We start from the raw sequence: 20,587 nt of genomic DNA, 5'->3' as shown, positions 1-20,587 counted from the left end.
CTTTGCCTTACTTTTTTTGAATTTTTGGTATTTTAATAAAAAAATTGGTAAGTAATAAGTATTAAAATTAGTTTAATATGTAAATAAAATACAAATAAACTGTTTAAAATATGTTTATTTCATTGAAATCATATAATAGAAGTATATAGTATTTTTACTACAAAAGCGATATTACGTAGGTCAAAATTTTTGACGTAAGAGAACTGTCAAAACATTAGAATGTGACTTTTCATTATTGCCATGTTTATTATAAACATGGCAATTGAATATAGTCAATAATGAAAAGTCACATACTAATGTTTTGACAGTTCTCTTACGTCAAAAATTTTGACCTACGTAATATCGCTTTTGTAGTAAAAATACTATAACTTCTTAGGTGCGTACAAAATAAAACACATTCTTTTTTGTTAAAACTGTGATATTTCACCCATCCATGATAATATTACACAGTATATACATTAGTTATTATTCCCATGTACACTTCCACTAAATTATGATCATTCTTGATATGCTGAAATGGAAATCTATATTTGACAAATTATCTAATTTTAGTTTCAGCCGAGTATTCTCTTATTCAAGAAAATACATTTCTGTGTCTTGTTGTGCACTACTTGATGTGATACCACTTGAATGAGATGATTCTGGTTGACTTTCAAGTGGTAATTAAGATGTAGAGGGTCTAGATCTACAATCCATTAAATCATCCATTGAATAAAACCAAAAAAAACAGTGGTAAACATTTCTGAGATGTAATGTTCGTACTTGTAGTTTCACACTAAAACAAAACAAATAATATTTTATAGTTATCAAAAAAGACAATAATACATTATTATTGTACCTGTGATACACATTTTTTTTATAAAGACTTGTTGTTTTTATAAAGACTTGTTGTTTATAAAGACTCCTTGTTGGTCATATCATATTGCTTTCAATTTTATAAATTACACAAAATCAAGGATTTACACACAAGATAGTGCTACTGCATTTCTTCAGCATCTTCACCAGTCTTATTTGAAAATATGATTAGAGAAGATTTTCTTTATCTTCTTTATAAAAGTAGCAGGAACATAATATATGAGTAGTTTTACTCTGTTCTGCAGATTTCCTAAAAATATGGTGTCATTATACCCTTAATTTACAATTTTACAATTAAATAATAACGTGTACAAGCTATATTATATTATAAATATTCCATTCCACTCATCTATGATTCCATTTCTACAAACAAAAACAAAACTTGACGTAATCAAGTACAGTGGAACCTCGATAACTCGGATTAATCGGGACCGCGGCCGATCCGGGTTATCGAAAATCCGGGTTAGCCGGAGAATATAGTAAAAATTAATAAATAACCTCCATTACAATTACAAAAACATGAAACACATATGCACAGTACACATCTAAATTACGTATAGTTGTATAGAGTGTAGAGTTTTGTTCATTTCTTGGTAAAAAACTCAGTCATACTGTAGAGATGTACCGACACCATAATATGGTAGGTCTGGATCCTGCGTACAAAAAAAAATGATAAATAGCAAGCTGAAAATTTGTTATTAGCTTAAGGGTGTCTAGTCGGACAAACATTAATATATGGGAACACTGGAACAGGGGAAGTTTTAACTGTGGAACAGGTTAAAAATTTGGAACGGTCAGACCACGAAAACGGCACATGTATTTTTTCCGACAGAACAGACTTAAACTCTCCGAACAGAGATTAAACTCTCATGCAAAAATCAGACTGCCATTTTCGTGTTCTGACCGTTCCAAATTTTTGACCTGTTCCACAATTAAAACTGCCCCTGTTCCAGTGTTCTCATATATCAAAGTTTATCCGACTAGACACCCTTAAGCTATTAATAAATTTTTAGCTTGCTATTAATCAACTTTTTTTTCATACGCGGGATCCAGACCTATGGTAGCATAATATCATATTATGATGCTGCAATAAATTTATTTTAAAGATTCGTCTTTATCAATCCTAAATAATGTTTCTAGTTTCTTTTCCATTGTCACTGCAACATTTTTACGTTTTGTTACCATTACGTAGACAAAGCAAACACAATCTGAAGCACGATTACATTACAGAACGGAAGTGATTAATAGGCTGTACTACACACAATACAAGAATTTTTAAATAGTCACGTCTTTTTTAAACAATGCTAAGACAGTTTGACATAAATAAAGAAAAAGGAATACAGACAGGTGTCTGTTCTTTCCGATAAGCTGAGACGGTCGCTCTGGCTGCCGCCGTGTGCATGAATCATTTTTACTATTGTACTTATGTGTTCAAATTACACAAATACACATTATCTCTGAAATATTATTTGGCCTACATACATTTTTATTTGATAAAATTGTTAAATTGTTTATTTGTTAAATTTTTGTCTGATGAAAATCGGTCCGGGTTAGCCGGACTTCCGGGTTATCGGGGGCCGACTTATCGGGGTTCCACTGTATATTCAAATGGGAAAAAAGTACAGAACATTAAAACTTGACGTCTATCTCTATCAAATGTCACTGTCACAAATACCACGTGTGAATTTAACTGACACTGACAGTTGACGGATCGGGTCCCTGTAATAGGGCTTTTCATCGACTGTCATTTGTTTCGAGCTTCTGTCAAATGTCGTATAATCCGTGTATAATAATTAATATAAGGTTTGTTCCAATATGAACTTTTGGACGGTCCAGAAACCGTCACGAAACTACTTGTACCGTTTGTTGTGCGCATGTTCGTAATTGTATCGCCCAGTTATCGTCCCATGACGGTAATCATATATTTGTCATTTTTGTTGGTGACAGCTTGTGTGCTTTTAGTCGATCAAAGGCTCAAAAACTTTAAAGAATTAAATCCTAGTGCGCAAGTCAGTCCAACCAGCACATTATGCATTTGCCCGATTACTGAAATGATCATCACGAAACCGTCACTGAAAGATCACAATTCTTGTTGGAACAGTGGGAAGGACGATCCGATGACGATCATATTTTTGTTGGAACGGATTTTGTTTACTGCGCAGAAGCGTTACCGTTTCGTGACGGTTCTCGGTCGTGTTGGAATAAACCTATATACGGATTATACAACATATGACAGAAGCTCGAAACAAATGACTGTGAATGAAAAGCCCTATTAATCGTACCTGTAAACTAATTACAGTAATTACTAGTTTTATTATATTAATTTATAAAACAAATTTAATTAGTTGTTTAAACTCTAGATTTTAATTGCGAAGCGCATTCAATGAATCATATGATTTGCTTATATGTATACTCATGTGTGAATGATCATGTGACCGTTAAAATTGTTTTTAGAAAAACGCTGAAAAGACTATTTAGTGATAATAAAAATCGATATTTACTGCAGTTACATGATATTTAATATTAACATAGTATTGGATGTGGCGGAATGTAGACTCTTTGTAAAATTACCATTTGAACAGTGATAAAATTACCAGATAAAATTTCCGATTCAATCATTTCTACTGTTCACAGTTCTGTGTTTGCTTTTTGAGTAGGTATTTCATTTTCTTGACAACGAAAATGTTCGGTGTGGAAAGAATTAATAAGTGCGTGGAATGCGGAAAAGTGGATACACGTAAACATGATTTAAAAAGACAGTAAAAAGTTCGCAGTAGGCAACCCAAATTACACGGCGCAAAGTAGTAGGTCAGGATCTAGAATCGAGTCATGGCAACACTGCCAACCACCTTTTCGTTATGTCATTGTCATTCATCTTGTTTTGTGATTCTTTTGTGTATTCTTTTGTGATTTGTAGAGTAGATCCTTTATTCGCAAAATTCAATTCCAACAGAGGGCGCTCCAAATTTCAAAGATGGACGACAACGCTAGGAAAACAATTCATTTTGTCATTTGAATTCACAGTTCTAAAACGTTAAATTAAAATCATTTACAGGAGTGTTTTGCCAAAGTAACCACTAAGTTTTGCAACTAAGACATCTTATAAGTTAAAGACGACTCAAAATTATGTTTAATCTGTATGCATTCATTAAAATTTGATGCTAACTACTGATTTGTTTTTACCTTTTTTTCATAAAAAAAATCTGGCCCTCGATAATCACACAGCGTTCTAAAAATTATTAATCTATCTTAGGATTTCTAATTTTGTTTTTAATTTAATTAATAGGTGCACTACAGTTTATTTTACACCGGCAGATAACAATTTTTAATTAAATAAAAACTGGAAACTTGGAAACTAAGTAGGTGAATTTATTTTATAATAATTGTGTTCTGGAAATTACGAAGTGGTCGGGATATTTTTCATAACAATGTACATTATATGTACAAAATATATACTACATTTTATTCATTTATTTAATTTTGCAGTCGCTTAAACATTAAAAAATACTACGTTTAATACAAACGCTAAATTAATAAAATGTGTGGTTTGGCATCACGGTTATTAGACTTTATTACGGTTGTCTTGTCCGACGGTGGTGGGGAGACTTATATTTTTGACTTTACGTCACAAGAGTTTTCATTCCCATATTTTTAAATTATTTTCGATCATTGAATGTGTGTTATTGTGTATATATGTGTATTATTTGTGTTATTATGAAATAATAAGACAAATAGTACACATTTTATCTTATACCGAGTGGTGAGTCGTAAAAAGGGCCATAGGAAACTCAATGTAAAATTCTGAATTGTTGAATTCCTGCTTCCCTAATTATTCTACATCAAAAGTCATGAGAGAATACTTGTAGAGAATTAAAATCTGTATTAAAATCAAAAGTTAAAATTGTTCTACGATTTAAATGGATTCCAAAATTTTGAAAAATATGATACATTTGCCACAATAGGTATGCGTGTAAAAGTAAGGCCACACGTTACTATTTAACTGACAGTGTTCACACCATTGACTGAATAAAAAAATCTTTATTATTAATCCTTTCTCCGCAACTGAGGGTATCTTATCAACTGTATTGTTTTTAAACAATAGATGATAAAATAAAAATATTGACAGTTCAAAAATGTGAACATTATTGCATTGTGTGTGGCCTAAGTTTGGGCTGAAAACTAAAATGTATTACATTTTTACAAAATTTTGGAATATGTTTAATTACGTAGACCAATTTTAACAGTTATTTCCAATACAGATTTCAATCCTCTTCAAATAGTTTCTAATGTCTTTTGATGTAAAATAATTATTAGGGAAGCTGGAATTCAACAGTTCAGAATTTTACATTGAATTAATGCAAAACTTTGACGCATGTCAAAATTCTCAATGTGTTTTAATTGTATTCATTTTTTTCGAATCCTGAGAAAACTAATAAATATTTTTGAAAAATTTAAACTCAGAATGAAAGACTACATTATTACCGAGGGCTGAAAGTCCCTGAAAACCTCTATAATGTTTATTTTAATAAGTTACAGGGCTGAAAATAAAAGAGAAGTGTGATATTTAATTTCAAATATTTCATTCAATAGAATCTGCTTGTTTATTCTAAGGGGCTTTCCGCACTCGGTAATAATGTAATCTTGCATCCTGCGTTTAAATTTTTCTAAAATACTTGGTTTTCTCAGGATTCGAAAAAAATCATATTACGATTCAAACAAAATTCAAATGACAGTAAACTCTCGTGATGTAATCTCACCCTTAATGTTCATTGGTTAGTCGATTTAGGCAACCGCAGTAATGTCATGTCTAAGAACCGTGGTTTGGCATTAGTTAATTTAGGTCATTACGTAGAGTATAATAGGAATGAATACTGAGGAACACTGCAATTGGGACCGTGCAAGTTCGGCAAAGCGACCTCTATTTCTACGCTCTGTACTTTTATTCGCACTTTTAATTATATTGGCCAATTATATTAGTCCTGGTTGCTGGATAATTGTCAAGGCCATAGTCCAAAAAAATAATAAGAAGAAAAAATAAGATGCAGGTTATGATATGCAAACGTAAACAACTGTATGTAGTAAATAAAATTAGTTATTAAAATGCAGTACTGCAAGCAAAATACAATTAATTAAATTTACCTTTATATAATAATTGCATATCATATCAATATTGTGGAGCAATATATAATTTTTATGCTTCAATGACAGAAGGTATGAAATATACGTCAATTTGACAATTTCAATTGACAATATGAATTATTTAAGATAGTTGCAATATTTCTCCGCGACTCGCGCACGGTCGTTTCTCGTTTCCCTTCCAAGTACTTGCACACCGCGAATAGTTTTTTTAAGTCGAAATTATTGTTAATTACAACATAAACTGACCGCAAATATGTACACAAGTTAATGGCGCAAAGTCAATGTTTTCCTTGAGTTGATGCTTTTCAATTTCGCCACCAGGCGTCGCCCACTTTGCGGTTCCTCGCCAATTTGCTGTCATGTCATGTCAGGGTTACCATGTCTAGGGATTTTCCCCGAATCTAGGGATTTTTTGAAGCTTTTGGAGCTCTGGAGGGATTTTTTTTGAAATCTAGGGATTTATTAAACTGTGCTAGCGCCATTTTTTGTTGTTATTAAATATCTTTTTGTTCAAATATTATTATTATTGTCATTATTTATTGTTCCCTGACATAAATATTCCTAAGTAAACATTAAAACATTACCTAATCAATGATTAAAGTGGATTAAACATAGTGTTTAATAGGTTATAAATTAAATTGACAGCTGTCATCTGTCAATTTCTTCTTTTTTAGGTCAAATTAATACGATTTAGGGATTTCTAGGGGAAATTGAAGCTCCCGTCTAGGGATATTCTGAAATTTCATCTGGCAACCCTGTGTCATGTCATTCATAGAAGATGATGTCATTTTTGCTGTGGTTTTAAATTCCAACGGTTTCTTTTTTGTTTTCTTTTTCTTTGCATTCTTTGGTTTCTTTTTTGCATTCTGTCAAATTAAGTGTGTATGTTTATTTATATTTGCATTTTCATTTCTTCCATATTACAATAATTATAATATACACTTTACATTACAGATAGATTCTTTACCATTCCACTCTGGTTGTGAGGTTGGGGTACAAAAAGATATAAAATCCCCTTTCAACTTTTAAATTTAAAGACTCTGATGTTCTGATCCAAAAATTCAAATAGTTATAGTGTTTATCGACCTGTAAAGTACTTTTTGTTTTTATCCAGTTTACTTGTTAGTTATGGAATTTAATATAGAAAAGGAAGAGTTTGTTAACAATGACCAAAAACATCAGAATCAGCTTTCCACATCAGCAGATCTTGCTAATTTGAAGAGTGAACCAGAAGATAATTCAGGTAAGACAATAACAATAATTTAGTAGGTATAGTGCAGTCAGTGAGGGTATTTGGCTCCGAATTCCATCCTACTGTGTCAATTGACTTGATATTTTTACTGTAAGTGGGGAATAGCTCAAGAAACAAAGTCTATCCTATATCAGATGGCTATAATGAGGAGGAGAAAACCTCCACACATGTCCTCTGGGAATGCTTGCATTGGCCTATCAGAGGTGGCAGATCCTGGGATCAGCATATATGCAGCCAAGCCAGGTGAGGGAGTTGCCTTCTAAGAGACTTGTGGCTTTCTGTGAGGCCATAAGGTGTCTGGGGGATTAGATGTTCGGGGTGGCATCGGCAGGAGGAGCTCTGATTTGCAAATCCTGCTGATTCAACAGACATGGGAGCCCAGTGCAGTCTGGGCCCAAGAAACGTCGAATACCAGGTTCTTATGGACCTGGTCCATAAGATAGGGGTAATACAATGGACCCACCATAGGAGGTCTAGGTGTCTGAAGAGCTCACTAGTGAGCCCAGCCCGAAGTACCATAACCATATCCTATGGCGCTTATATCTTGGGGATGGTTCCCACGCCTTCTCGGGTGTGGAAAATTTTTTGGTCCAAATAACCACAGAAGTGACTAGAGAACCTAATTCTAAGCAAAAACTGTTTAGAATTTTTTTTGAAAACAGTACTTTTTGAGTTACTCGTGGCTGAAAATTTGCCATTTTCATTGAAAAATAACACCTTTTCGGACGGTTTTTTGGAAATACAGTAGAACCCCAATTATCCGGGTGAGGATTATCCGTGCTGCAGATTATCCGTGCTGCGGATTATCTGTGCTATGATTTTCTATTACTTAAGTTGCGTTTTTGAGGTTTTAACAAAATAGCGTCATCGTAAATCACTTGACGGAAACTCTATATGGCGAAAGAGAGACTAATAATGAAAGATTTATTTTTTTCCGTTATTTTTTATGGTAGGTACATATGTATGTGTATACGTACATATGTATTATACATAAGAAATACATGTTCGGATTACCCGTGCTTTTCAATTATTCGTGCCACCCTTCGGTCCCGAGGAGCACGGATAATCGGGTTCTACTGTACCTTCAAATTATACATCTAACAAAAAAAAAACTATAAAATACTTTTGTCGCTTATGAAAAATCAAAGAGATTTGTTTCTTCAGAGATCTTCTGTTCATAATACAAAAAGAAATATGGTAGGTGAAAAAAGATTTTTTTGCACATACTCAAATAGGTGTATTCAACTTAAAATAACAGAGAAATGATTGATTTTAATGGCATAATGCTACTTATATGAAAAAAGTTACAAAAATGTTTCTTTTTTTTTTCGTTAGGTGCATAATTTTTAAGGTATTTGCAAAAAACTGTCTGAGAAGGTGTCATTTTTCAATGAAAATTGGAAATTTTCAACAACGAATAACTCAAAATGTATTGAGTTTTCAAAAAAAAAAATATACTTACAACAGTTTTTGCTCAAAATTAGGCTCTAGCAACTTCCGTGGTTATTTTGTCAAAAAAATTTTCCATCCCTGAGGAGGGGTGGGAACCAACCCCAAGATAAAAGCGCACATTAGGATCAGAGCTGGGCAATACCTGGGTACAAGTACCCGAATTTTGTATTCATTTTGGGTACATTTCATATATTTCATACATTTGGGTATTCATGCATTTTGGGTACTCAGTACCCAGTACCTGAGTACATTTTCAATAAAGTACATATATACTCGGTACTCATACGCGTAGCGTATGGGTAAAATACCCGGCACCCACGTTTATTATACGAGTACATTTTCTGAGTACTTTTTGAAAGTCTAAACTTGTCGCTGCATGTGGGACAGCAAATTAATAGTAACACGCAAAAACGCCGTTTTCAGTATCAGTCCATTCGCAAAGTCAAGCAAACGCCTATTCTCTTATGCCATAATAATGAATAGCCCTTCAAGAAATGCTCTGAAGAACTGATGAAACTTTGAAAAATTAGTTATCTTAAAAGCCAATAAAATTAATCAGTGAGTGTGTGTGGTGTTATATTGATTACAGTAAAACCTGTGTTACCAACCACCTGCTCAAATGGGCCACCTGTCCTTACGGCCGGTTTCAAAATTCCCCAAACTAATTATACCTATGTATATTCGCTTATTTATGACCTGCTATTTACCATTATAATACGGATACGGCCAAATAATCACATATTTTTAAAGCCCATTTTATAGAAATTGAATGTGAATGTTGGCCAAAATAATTTTGTCTATTTATTAGGATAGGGTAGACTTTAAATTAAGAGGTAAGTAGAGGCTATTCTCAAAATTTCATTAAATTCCATGCAGTAGGATAGAATTCGGGGGTAATATCCTGTTCTTGCTCTCATTGACAGGCGTAGTACTAAATAATGTGATGTAGGTAATTCGTATCTTTTATTAGCTATGGAAATAAAAGCTGAAATTAAGGAAGATTTTATTGAGGATCATCCTATATATGTGGAAAATCAGCTTTCAACATCAACAGATCTTGCTGATTTGAAAAATGGACCAGAGGGTAACTCAGGTAAGACAATCAAAATTATGGTAATTACCCGATCAAAGAATACCAAACTTTCGAAAACCTCAAAAAAAATAAAGAAAGAATGAAAATTTGCAGATACGTAGTTGAAAGTATCTATTATTATACAGGGTGTTTCATTGGGAAAAACATATGTTAACTGTAGAAAGAGCACACTTAGGCGTTCTCAAAACTACCATACTTAATGGGTCTTACTTCATTAATAACAAAGATACTGGGTGTTTTATCTATTTTGCCATTTTTTATTTGGTTCCTAACTTTTTAACCACACTGTATATCTATACAGTACGTAAATCGTTCTGATGGACATAGGGCATATACATTGAGATCATTGTGGCAACTGCGCTAACCTGTGCTAGTTGAAACTTCTGTTCGAGTACGAGTTTCTGGTGCAATAGAACTGTTAGAACGAATAGAATGAGTGATTTTGAATGCAAGGCAGTCCATTAATAAATCAAAAACAAAGATTATGACTGATGAATTAATAATTTTACTTTAATTTTTAAAATATCTTTTATTTAAAAATTAATTTCCAAATTAAACAGACACTGTAGGTCTACTACAATGTCATGTTTTGACGTTTATTTGTATCACCCGAAATTAATTGTCAATTTTGAGGTTAATGCCCCTTAATGCTAACAACTATATTGTCATTGAGAGAGCGAAGTTGCCACAATTATCTTAATATAATACAATGTATGTATGTATTTATGTGCCTAAATATATATAATGTATGTTCCCTATGTCCAGCTGAACGATTTACGCACTGTATTATATTTGCCACGCAAATATTCTTTAAGGTATACAATCAATTAATTTATTTGCAATTGTAAAAAATCCAGGTCCGCATTAAAAAATATTGGAAAAATGTTCCGACCCAAAAACAACACCCTGTACTTTAATTTTTTTTTAAATGGATATTTGAAAAGTGGATGAAAAACTAAATTTAGTGGTATGTTTTGAATTTTCGGCAAAATGATTTTCTGGTAAAATTTTGAATTTGAATTCAGAAATTATGCGAATTGCGAGAGCTGGAAGTAGAAAAAAAAAATTGAAATATGACTTACAACTTGTTAAACACACTGTATATTTATTTTATATTTAACACCGAATATTATTTAAGGTGCCCATTCAATTAATTTATTTACAATTATAAAAAATCCAGTGCCGGATTAAAAAATATTGGAAAAAGGTTCCGACCCAAAAAACTTATATGTATACTTCCTGTCATAAAAAACTGGTACACTTTTTTTCCCAATGTAAACCTGTGTTCAGACTGGATACAATAGTTCGTGAATCACTTCGTTGTTGCCATAACAGATAAATTTGTTTTCATCAAAACACAAAGGCTGACAAATTGTTCTCCTGTAATACATATTAGCAATAGGACGTTGTTCTATAAGATGTAAATATTTTTATATTTACAAATATTTATTTACTTCAGTAGTGCGATAGGTAGAAAACGATTTTTAAGAAATTGTTTTCGTTTCGACCATTGGAGAAGATGGCGCTATTCGCATGACCACCGCTCGAGTGGGAAGCTCTCGGAGACGTTCTGGTGGCTTTTGTGTGTTGGTTGCATTCAGATATCCGTGGCTGACGATTTCTAATGAGAATGAAATGCATTCTGCGGTTCTGCTTTCAACCAAAACACAAAGGCTGACAAATCGTTCTCCTGTAATACATATATATGTATATATCCCCTGCCCTATAATATATTAATCAGCAGTCAAAAAGACAACCGGATCTGTTTCGGAAACTACAATTTACTGTCAATCATCAGGTCTTCGGTAAAGGTCCACTCAAAATGATGTCGGTTCAAGAGTATAGTAAAATAGACGGGTTTATAGCGCTTGTTTATGCTATGGTTCTGTCTAGTCGTTTTCAATTTCATTACAAATCGAAAAAGTGGGATGTATGTATATTGAGATGGTTGGGAAGCAAACTACTGTTTTTAAATTTAAGAAACTAATTGTAATATAAATTGTTTGTAACTCTGGTGGTATTGTTTTTAAAGTTATTTTTATTTAGAGAAAAGGACCTTTTTTAAATTAGGAACCATTTTTATATAACTACGATATAGGCAAAATTGACTATGTCGGACAGCAAAATTGACATAGTCATGACGTAGACCATGTCAATTTTGCCAAAATATGTCAATATGGTTATAAAAAGAGTGGTTCCTAATCGAAAAATACTCTTTTAATGGATATTTTTTATAAAGCTCCCAAATGTAGCTCAATCTACAATTTTTAAACTTTAAGTTTGTGTAGAGTCTTGTTTAGTGTTGTCCCGTTTTTTCTGTATTCATATCTGTTTGTTTCTGTATTCATATCTGTATTCGTATCTGTTTATAACCTCACAATTCTGTTCCACAATATATTAATAAAATATGGCTTTAGTTATATTTTATATCTTTACAAAACCACCTTAGACACTATTCACACCTGGAATATTTCTTTTCCACTTAGTGACCCATATTACATCAAGGTCATTTACAAAAAAAGTCAGTAAACAAATAAATTACGCATATTTCTAAAATATACCTTTACAATAAAAAAAAACTTTGAAAAACAACATTACATAGAGTTAGACTAACAATTCACAATAATTAATTTTCTTGAATATTAAAAAAATAATTTTCCTCCCAACTATCTCCTCAAGGTACATCCCACTTTTTCGATTTGTGATGTAGTTAAAAACTATTAGACAGCACCATAGCCAGTCTTGGCCGGTCAGGGTCGGCAGTGCCGACCCACACATTTATAGATACAGTTTCAGCGACCAAATTTCGGAACATACGCACTGACGACATGTACAGTTGAACTGCATTTAACATAGTGGACCAATATAAAACTTTGACACACAGAAATCCATACCACGTTGATAGACATTGTATAAAATTATCGTTCAACTATCTTTCTCCTTTGAGGACTATCTGTCCCCTTTGAGGAGGTGCCACAGCCCATATCGCTGCCCAAAGTTAATGTTGCCAAGTAATAAATATAATAATCCGATTTGCGGATCTTTCTGAGAGTTGTGTCTCTTTCATAATATCTTCGTAGCAATCGGATATTTGCCTATATTTTTCAGTGTAACTACCAATCTACTACAACAGACTAATAACAAAAATATACTTAATGGTTTGTAGTTATTTCCTTTCTTTCCTGTAAATATTTTATGGTTAAGCGGTATTATACCTTGTTTGAAATAAATATCTAGAGAAATGCGATTGACAACACTGCCCAAACGTCTGACTGCTTATTAGAAAAGGAACGATTCTTGTGGGCTGTCTAAGGAAACTTGCATATTCGCACAGCCCCAAGGATTATAACCAAACCGATAAGTACAAGCCGATTGCATATCTAACTTTCTACGCATACGCAGTACGAATAGAATAGATTATTATAAGTTTATGGATATGTACTTAAAACATAATTTTCACCTAAAATACATCAAAATTTTAATAATTCTATATAATAGGTAGGTACCTAAGTATACATTAACTCCTTCAGTCATATTCGTCGCAGATCTTTACATAATTATATGAAACTTCGTAAAAAGTCATGTTAATAGATTAAAATCTTTACCATTTATAAAAGCATACAGTCATACAGTCTTTTTCTATTAATTTATAAAATCAACTTATTATTTACATGAAATATATTGATTAATACTGACAACTAATATTTATAAAAATATTCATTCATTTTAGAGAAAACACTTTAAATAGAGGCCTTTTAAGGCCTTAAACAATAAAAAAGTTATTTTTACAATAAATAATGCAATGGCAAAAAACAGCCATGTTGGACATTTCGCGGGCTATTTTGCAACAACAAATTAACGAAATTAAACTTGCCGTAGCTCAAATTGTGGCTTTTTTAAATTTACTACAACTTTCTATACAGTTTTTCTCTAAAATGAAAGTTTTTTATAAATGTTAACTGTCAGTATTAAGAGGAAACAGTAGCGATCAACAGGTAGCAAAAACGCGTTCCAAGATTGCGGCTGTAATTTGGAATATTTTTTCGAGATATTTGGCACACGTATTCGTAATATAATAAAGAATGGCGGTACAGAGCCCAATTTGAAAAATATATTAATATGTGGAAATTACTCTGTAATTAAATACAATATTAAAAAAACGCGCCTGTACCGCCATTAAGAAGAACAAAAAAATACACTTTCTTCAAATAAACTTCTTTATCCGATGCCTAGATTTTGTGTCATTTTGGAACTACTAAAATTTTTTATTTCATTAGTAGTTCCAAAATGACACAAAATCTAGGCATCGGATAAAAAAGTTTATTTGAAGAAAGTGTATTTTTTTGTTCTTCTTAATGGCGATACAGGCTCGTTTTTTAATATTGTATTTAATTACAGAGTAATTTCCACATATTAATATATTTTTCAATTTGGGCTCTGTACCGCCATTCTTTATTATATTACGAATACGTGTGCCAAATATCTCGAAAAATATTCAAAATTACAGCCGTAATCTTGGAACGCGTTTTCGCTACCTGTTGATCGCTACTGTTTCCTCTTAATCAGGATTTCATGTAAAGTTGTTTTTATTCGCGATGTTAAATCACAATGACGACCTCTCGTGGATTTCGGCTCAACTAATATTTAGGGTGTGTTTCTTCTTTTTCTTAGGGGCGTTTTTAATGTCAAATCGTTGTCAAATTTTGTAATTTCAAACGCACGAAAAAATATTAATTGTTTATTTTTATAAATAATTGGTGGATATAATAATTATTAATATGTCGATTCGGTTATAATCCTTGAGGCTGTGCGGACGTGCAACTCTAAAGGAAGTGGTTTTCTGACGATTTTGACTAGTTACCTGTTTAGTTGTTAGTCAGGTTATGACTCCTGGGCCCTGATTCTAAATCAAATTTCGACCAAAAACAAGTCGCTTTCAATATGGCGACTGTCGAAATTATTTGACACGGAGATGAATGAATGGCCAAAAGCGAGGTTAGGTTTAGTTTAGATGTGTTTTGTTTATTTCTTGCAAGGAAAACTAAATCAAAAGGTATTATAATATAGCTGGGTTTAATTGAAATTTGCTTGTTTTGAGGAATTAGATAGAATAGTATTAAATTAGAAATATAATAATTGAGAATGTCCACAACATGAATCATCAACTCAATGAAAGATGTGAGGTAATAATCTGGGAAAATTAGTAAAAAACAAGGAAAATTAATTACCAGCTATTTTATTGCTGGACATGCTGAAATCAAATCTTAAGATTTCCTATATTAGTAATATAGCTGTGCAAAGTCCACAGAAAGTGTGCTATTTTGTTTATAAACAAATTAGCGCTCCGAAATCTTTTTTTTATTATTGCTCTATAACTCCGAAAATTTTAACTTTAAACCAAAACACTCACATAAAAATTGACAGTAATTTAATTCTGCACATTGATAATTTATTCCAATTTCCTTCGACGGAAATTTTCTTCGGAAAATTCGGGTTTTCCAAACAAAATCTTTAATTTTCAACTAAAATTTGAGGGAAGTAATTATTTATCAATAATTAAATAATTTGGTGACAGTGACATAAATCTTTTTTGTTATGAGTGTCTTGAAGATATGAAAATTTGTATGTACAAAGAGGACCGGAATTAAAAGGTATCTAATGGTTCAAAGATTAAAATCCTGTTGTTTATAACTCTGTCGCAAATGCCGGTCAAATTTGACCGGTTATACCTGGAATCACTCCTCGCAATTCAATTTGTTTTTCTTCGAAAAGGACACAGAAGCCGTGCTCTTTTCAACAGCGTTAACTTAATTTAATTTAATCTAATATTTTCTGAGGGGTTCTATTTGTTTATAAGCCAAAAAATTGTTTCTTTATAACATTCCTGAGACCGCTCAAATGGTCCAATTTCAATCCTGTAAGGTACGTTGAATAGGTATAGTGCTTTTTTATATGAAAATCATAGTTATTCTGGTGTATCATAATCTTTCTGGTTATTATTTCGACCGAAATTTTTTAATTAACATTTTAATTATTGCTAAACTATTGGTTAGATTGTCGCCGGTCTCCTGATATACAGAGAGGGGCTAAATTATGGAATAAATTCATTTTCTCTAAAATGGACGATTTTAGAGAAAAATCCCGAAACAGGTCGATTTTTATATTTAAATTAAATTTCTTGGCATATATTTCAAACTAGTGACGTCATCCATCCGAGCGTGATGACGTAATTATTTTTTTAAATAGGAATATGGGTTCGTGTTGTAGCTCATTTACAAAGGCGTTCAATTCTCTATTCAGTATTATAAACATTAATATCAATATTTATACAGGGAGGCCAAAAAAAATTTTGAATTAAATTAATTGACGCAAGAAGAAGAATGCATGTAATTTATTTAACTCAAAATACATTCTATTGCTGTCAGAAAATAGAACAAAATGTTTATTTTGCAAATAAACATTGCTTTTAGCTTAAATTAAAAGTTCAAACTGCCAATAGGTAGGAGGGAGGCTGTTTGTGATTTAATTTAAGCGAAAAGAAATGTTTATTTGTGAAATAAACCTTTTTTTCTATTTTCTGACAGCAGTACAATGTATTTTGAGTTAAATAAATTACATACATTCTTCTTTTTGCGCCAATTAATTTAATTCAAAATTTTTTTTTGGCAACCCTGTATAAATACCTAATGATATTAATGTTTATATTACTGAATAGAGAATTAAACGCCCTTTCAAATGACCTACCACACGACCCCTATTCCCATTAACAAAATTATCGATTACGTCATCACGCTCAGATGGATGACGTCACTAGTATGAAATATATGCCAAAAAATTGTAATTTAAAAATAAAAATCGACCTCTTTCGGGATTTTGCTCCAAAATCGTCCGTTTTAAAGAAATGAATTTATTCCATAATTTAGCCCCTCTGTATAATCTACTATAATAAATCTTTCATGTCTTCAATTATTTAATTATTGATAAATAATTAGGTACTTCCCTAAAATTTTAATTGAAAATGGCAGATTTTTTGGGAAAACTCGGATTTTCTGAGTAAAATTTTTGTTGAAGGAAATCGGAAAAAAAATAACTTTGTGCAGAACTAAATTACGGTGAATTTTTATTTGAGTGTTTTTGGCTCAAAGGAAAAATTATAGGAGTTACAGACCACTAATTGAAAAAAAAAGAAGATTTAGGAGTGCTAATTTGTTTATAAATAAAATAACACACTTTCTGCGGACTTGTCATACCCCATATTACTAATATATGCAATCTTAAGATTCGATTTTAGCAATAAAATAGCTGGTAAATAATTTTTCCCAAAAATGGTACTATTATTTCGATAATTTTCCCAGACTATCAACAAAATCCAAGAAACCGAAGCGCCAACCCAAATTCTGAGCAGTCTCAACATGATAAGGTTAATATCCCCAGTTGCTGTCATGGCGGTGTCGAAATGAAATTGCGACTGTCGAAATGAATTAGAATCAGGGCCCTGGCCGGCTGGCCCTCTGGAGCGATGGCCGTGTTGCCAGGTCGTAAAAAAATATTGCACGAGAAATAGTACTACAAAGCATGAGATGTTTTTATTTTTTGTTTGAAGCATAGGATTTATTTATTCAGTAATATTTGCAGGTTATTTGTTTACTAGCCTAATTTATATCGTGAAATTCAGTATAACAATGAGTAATTTGCCTTAAAATAGCAATTTAAAAAAACCAAAAATGTTTAATGTGTTACGCTTAATGGCCAAGCTGAAATAAAAAAAGAACTATAATTAGTCTGAATCCATTATTGCATCAGTTAACAATGCATTTAAAGCATCAGTTAATAAAATAATTGTAGACAGAATGACCGCCAATATTCGAAACGAATAGGCACTAAAAGAAGAAGAAGATTAATGCATGTTTTTTAATTGTAACTACCCTGCTCTAAACTTCAATAATTAATACTTAGCTAAGTACAAAGAAAGTACCAAACCAAATAAGACAATTTCGTTTGGTTTTCGACTATAATCTGTAATACTGTGATTCATACATAAGAAAAGAGAATAGGGATTCTCCGAAATACACCGATATTGAATTTGCCTATCGAATTTCATGACATGCGAATCTTCTCATCAAACGTGACATAAATAGATAAAAAAGGGAAATTTACCTCCGATTGGCAACACCGCTGAAATTTAAACAGAAGCAGCGTGGTCACAAATTTTTGTATGTAATAGGTGGGGCCAGGGCAACTATTTGGGTGGAGTTTAATTTCGACTTGTTCCCGAATGAGTTCAGAATCCAGCAGCCCAATGAAGTATTGGATTTTTGTATATATAATTATTTAAAATCTTTTGTTGGCCAACCGCCTAGAGCAGAATTGAGCCGAAGTACACGTAAAGTCAATGTTCCGAAATTTAATAAATGTATCTGTATAGATTTTTTTAATACTTGTATCTGTGAAGTAAAAAAAATCTGTCAGATAATACAGACTAAATTTTATTCATGGTTTTTAAAAGGATTTGATCAATCCGAGCGTTAAGTGATCCCTGCGCATAACATACTTCTCAAAAAATGAATGATCCGAGCCATTCATCTGACTTTTCGGCTAGCCGACCCCAACTCATCCGTAGCTTGACGATTTACACGTAAAACTCAACGAAATAACAAGTCTATGAGCAAGCGAACATACATTCTCTCCGTAGGCATTAAGCGGCAGGTACGGCACATTTAAATCTGCCGGTCGGTGTTTCATTTGGAAGCATCGGCAGAAATTGTCAAAAATAATCACGCCGTTTTACGTCGTTTAATTGATATTGTAACTTTTTAAATTGTCAGGAATTATCATTTAGTGGATATGTTGGATCGAAGCATTTGTTAAAAATCAAAGTAATTATAGAGAATTAATAAAATTGTTTTAGAAATATTTAGTTTCTGATTCGAAGTGTATTCGTAATACAGAATGAACTAATACATATAATCAAATAGTTACATTTTGAATAACGTTATTGAATCTGAGATTTAGAAAACCATTTGCTTTTCGCTGGAAGTAGATGAAACTTCTGATTATCATGTCATTCACAATTATCAATTATTGATGTTCGGTACGCGTTACGTGGTAATATTTATGAGAGGTTTTTAGGTTTTAGAGACGTGAGTAAAAGCAATAAGGCAGAATATATTTTTGGTGTTTTAAAGAACAGATTAAAATTTTTTGATATCAAAAATAAATTGGTTGGGCAAACTGGGGCAATCTTATGACGGCGTTGCTGTGATGTGTGGTGAATTGAATGGTCTCCAGGCAAAATAGTCCTGTCGCCAAGGGGGGTACAACGGCCTCCTTAATTCAGATGGACTTACCCAAGTTTTTTTTATATATTTTGACCCGTAGAATACGAATTTTTTGGGTAACAGTTGATCCGGATGTCGATAAGATTGTTATAGACAAAGAACTTGAGGAATTACTTAACAGCGATTTCTCGCAAAACAAAACATCTTTTGTATTTTTTGGGTTTTTTTAAGAAAAAAATATTTCTACAAGTTTTTTCGTAGAATGCATAGTTTTCGAGATAACCGCGGTTGAACTTTCAAAAAATCTAAAAATTGCAATTTTTGAACCCGAATAACTTTTTATTAAAAAATAAAGTAGCAATTCGGCTTACCGCGTTTGAAAGTTTAAGTCAAATTATATCGGTTTTGATTATTTGCATTGCTAAAAATTAATTTTTTTATTGTTAAATAAAGCTATAAACACATAGTGTTTCCCGTGCCTAATACATGCGTTTTAACGCATGCTACGTAGAAATTGCCTCGCTTGCACTTGTAGCTACTCTACCTACTCGTTCGATTTTAAATGAGAAATCATTGAAAATATCACTCACGCACTAGGTTTTTATAGCTTTGTTTAACAATAAAATAATAAATTTTTAGCAATACAAATAATCAAAACCGATATAATTTGACTTAAACTTTCAAATGCGGTAAGCAGAATTGCTACTTTATTTTTTAATCAAAAGTTATTCGGGTTCAAAAATTGCAATTTTTCGATTTTTTGAAAGTTTAACCGCGGTTATCTCGAAAACTATGCATCCTACAAAAAAACTTGTCAGAGCATTTTTTGCCTAGAATTACCCAAAAAATACAAAAAGATGTTTTGTTTTGCGAGAAATCACTGTTATGTAATTCCTCAAGTTCTTTGTCTATAACAATCTTATCGACATCCGGATCAACTGTTACCCAAAAAATTCGTATTCTGCGGGTCAAAATATATAAAAAAAACTTGGGTAAGTCCATCTGAATTAAGGAGGCCGTTGTACCCCCCTGGCGACAGGACTAAAAGTTAAGTTAAAACTATTGCATCAGAAGCTTTATTTACTCACTATTATGAGCATATAATGAATTTAGTTTTGCATGATACGTGTAAAAAAATAAAGAATATCGTATTTTCTTGCCAGTTTAGCTCACCTAAACGGATTACTGCTTTAGAACAAATTTATTTCGAAAAAAAGCAACCAGTTTGTCAGACTCGACGAAATTTGAAATCTCGGTTAGTTTTATCTAAGCAGATTATCTCTGGTAGTTTTAGTATCTGTAGCAGATTTTCGTGAACAGCTTTTGGAAGTTTTTGATTTTATTATCGAAGGCGACGATTTTGAAAGTGGCGATACCTCGATCCGTGAAGCAATCGGTTTGAGAACTTTATTAAATAATTACTCTTTTAATATTCTTTTAAATATTTTTAAGACAGAGTTTGCCCAAGATATTCATTGTTGTTCAAAATCAGTCAACTGACATTATTTATTCCAAAAA

General features: G+C 32.2%; 1 protein-coding gene and 1 long non-coding RNA gene across 4 annotated transcripts in view; one reads left to right on the top strand and one right to left on the bottom strand.

Annotated features, from left to right (window-relative positions):
- Positions 1 to 202: 202 nt before the first annotated feature.
- Positions 203 to 1,269, bottom strand: LOC126886460 (uncharacterized). Its single transcript, XR_007698625.1, has 3 exons — positions 1,168 to 1,269; positions 839 to 1,105; positions 203 to 775 (listed from the first exon to the last, which is right to left on the bottom strand). It is a non-coding gene; the product is annotated as an uncharacterized LOC126886460 (long non-coding RNA).
- Positions 1,270 to 6,762: 5,493 nt separating this feature from the next.
- LOC126886455 (zinc finger MYM-type protein 1-like) overlaps positions 6,763 to 20,587 on the top strand; it is a 97,187-nt gene continuing 83,362 nt past the window's right edge. Inside the window, exons 1-3 of one of the 3 annotated variants that reach the window (XM_050653402.1) lie at positions 6,763 to 6,872; positions 6,949 to 7,237; positions 9,669 to 9,791. In XM_050653402.1, the coding sequence (XP_050509359.1) occupies positions 7,123 to 7,237; positions 9,669 to 9,791 (238 nt within the window). In that variant the 5' untranslated portion in view covers positions 6,763 to 6,872; positions 6,949 to 7,122. Of the gene's footprint in view, positions 7,238 to 9,668; positions 9,792 to 20,587 lie in introns of all 3 variants that reach the window. The other 2 variants (XM_050653401.1, XM_050653400.1) reach the window with 2 other exon arrangements.

Source organism: Diabrotica virgifera, chromosome 6 (genome assembly GCF_917563875.1).
Source record: "Diabrotica virgifera virgifera chromosome 6, PGI_DIABVI_V3a".
Lineage (NCBI taxonomy): Eukaryota > Metazoa > Arthropoda > Insecta > Coleoptera > Chrysomelidae > Diabrotica > Diabrotica virgifera.
The sequence above is the reverse complement of the archived record's forward strand: the minus strand, read 5'-3'. Positions and strand labels throughout refer to the sequence as shown.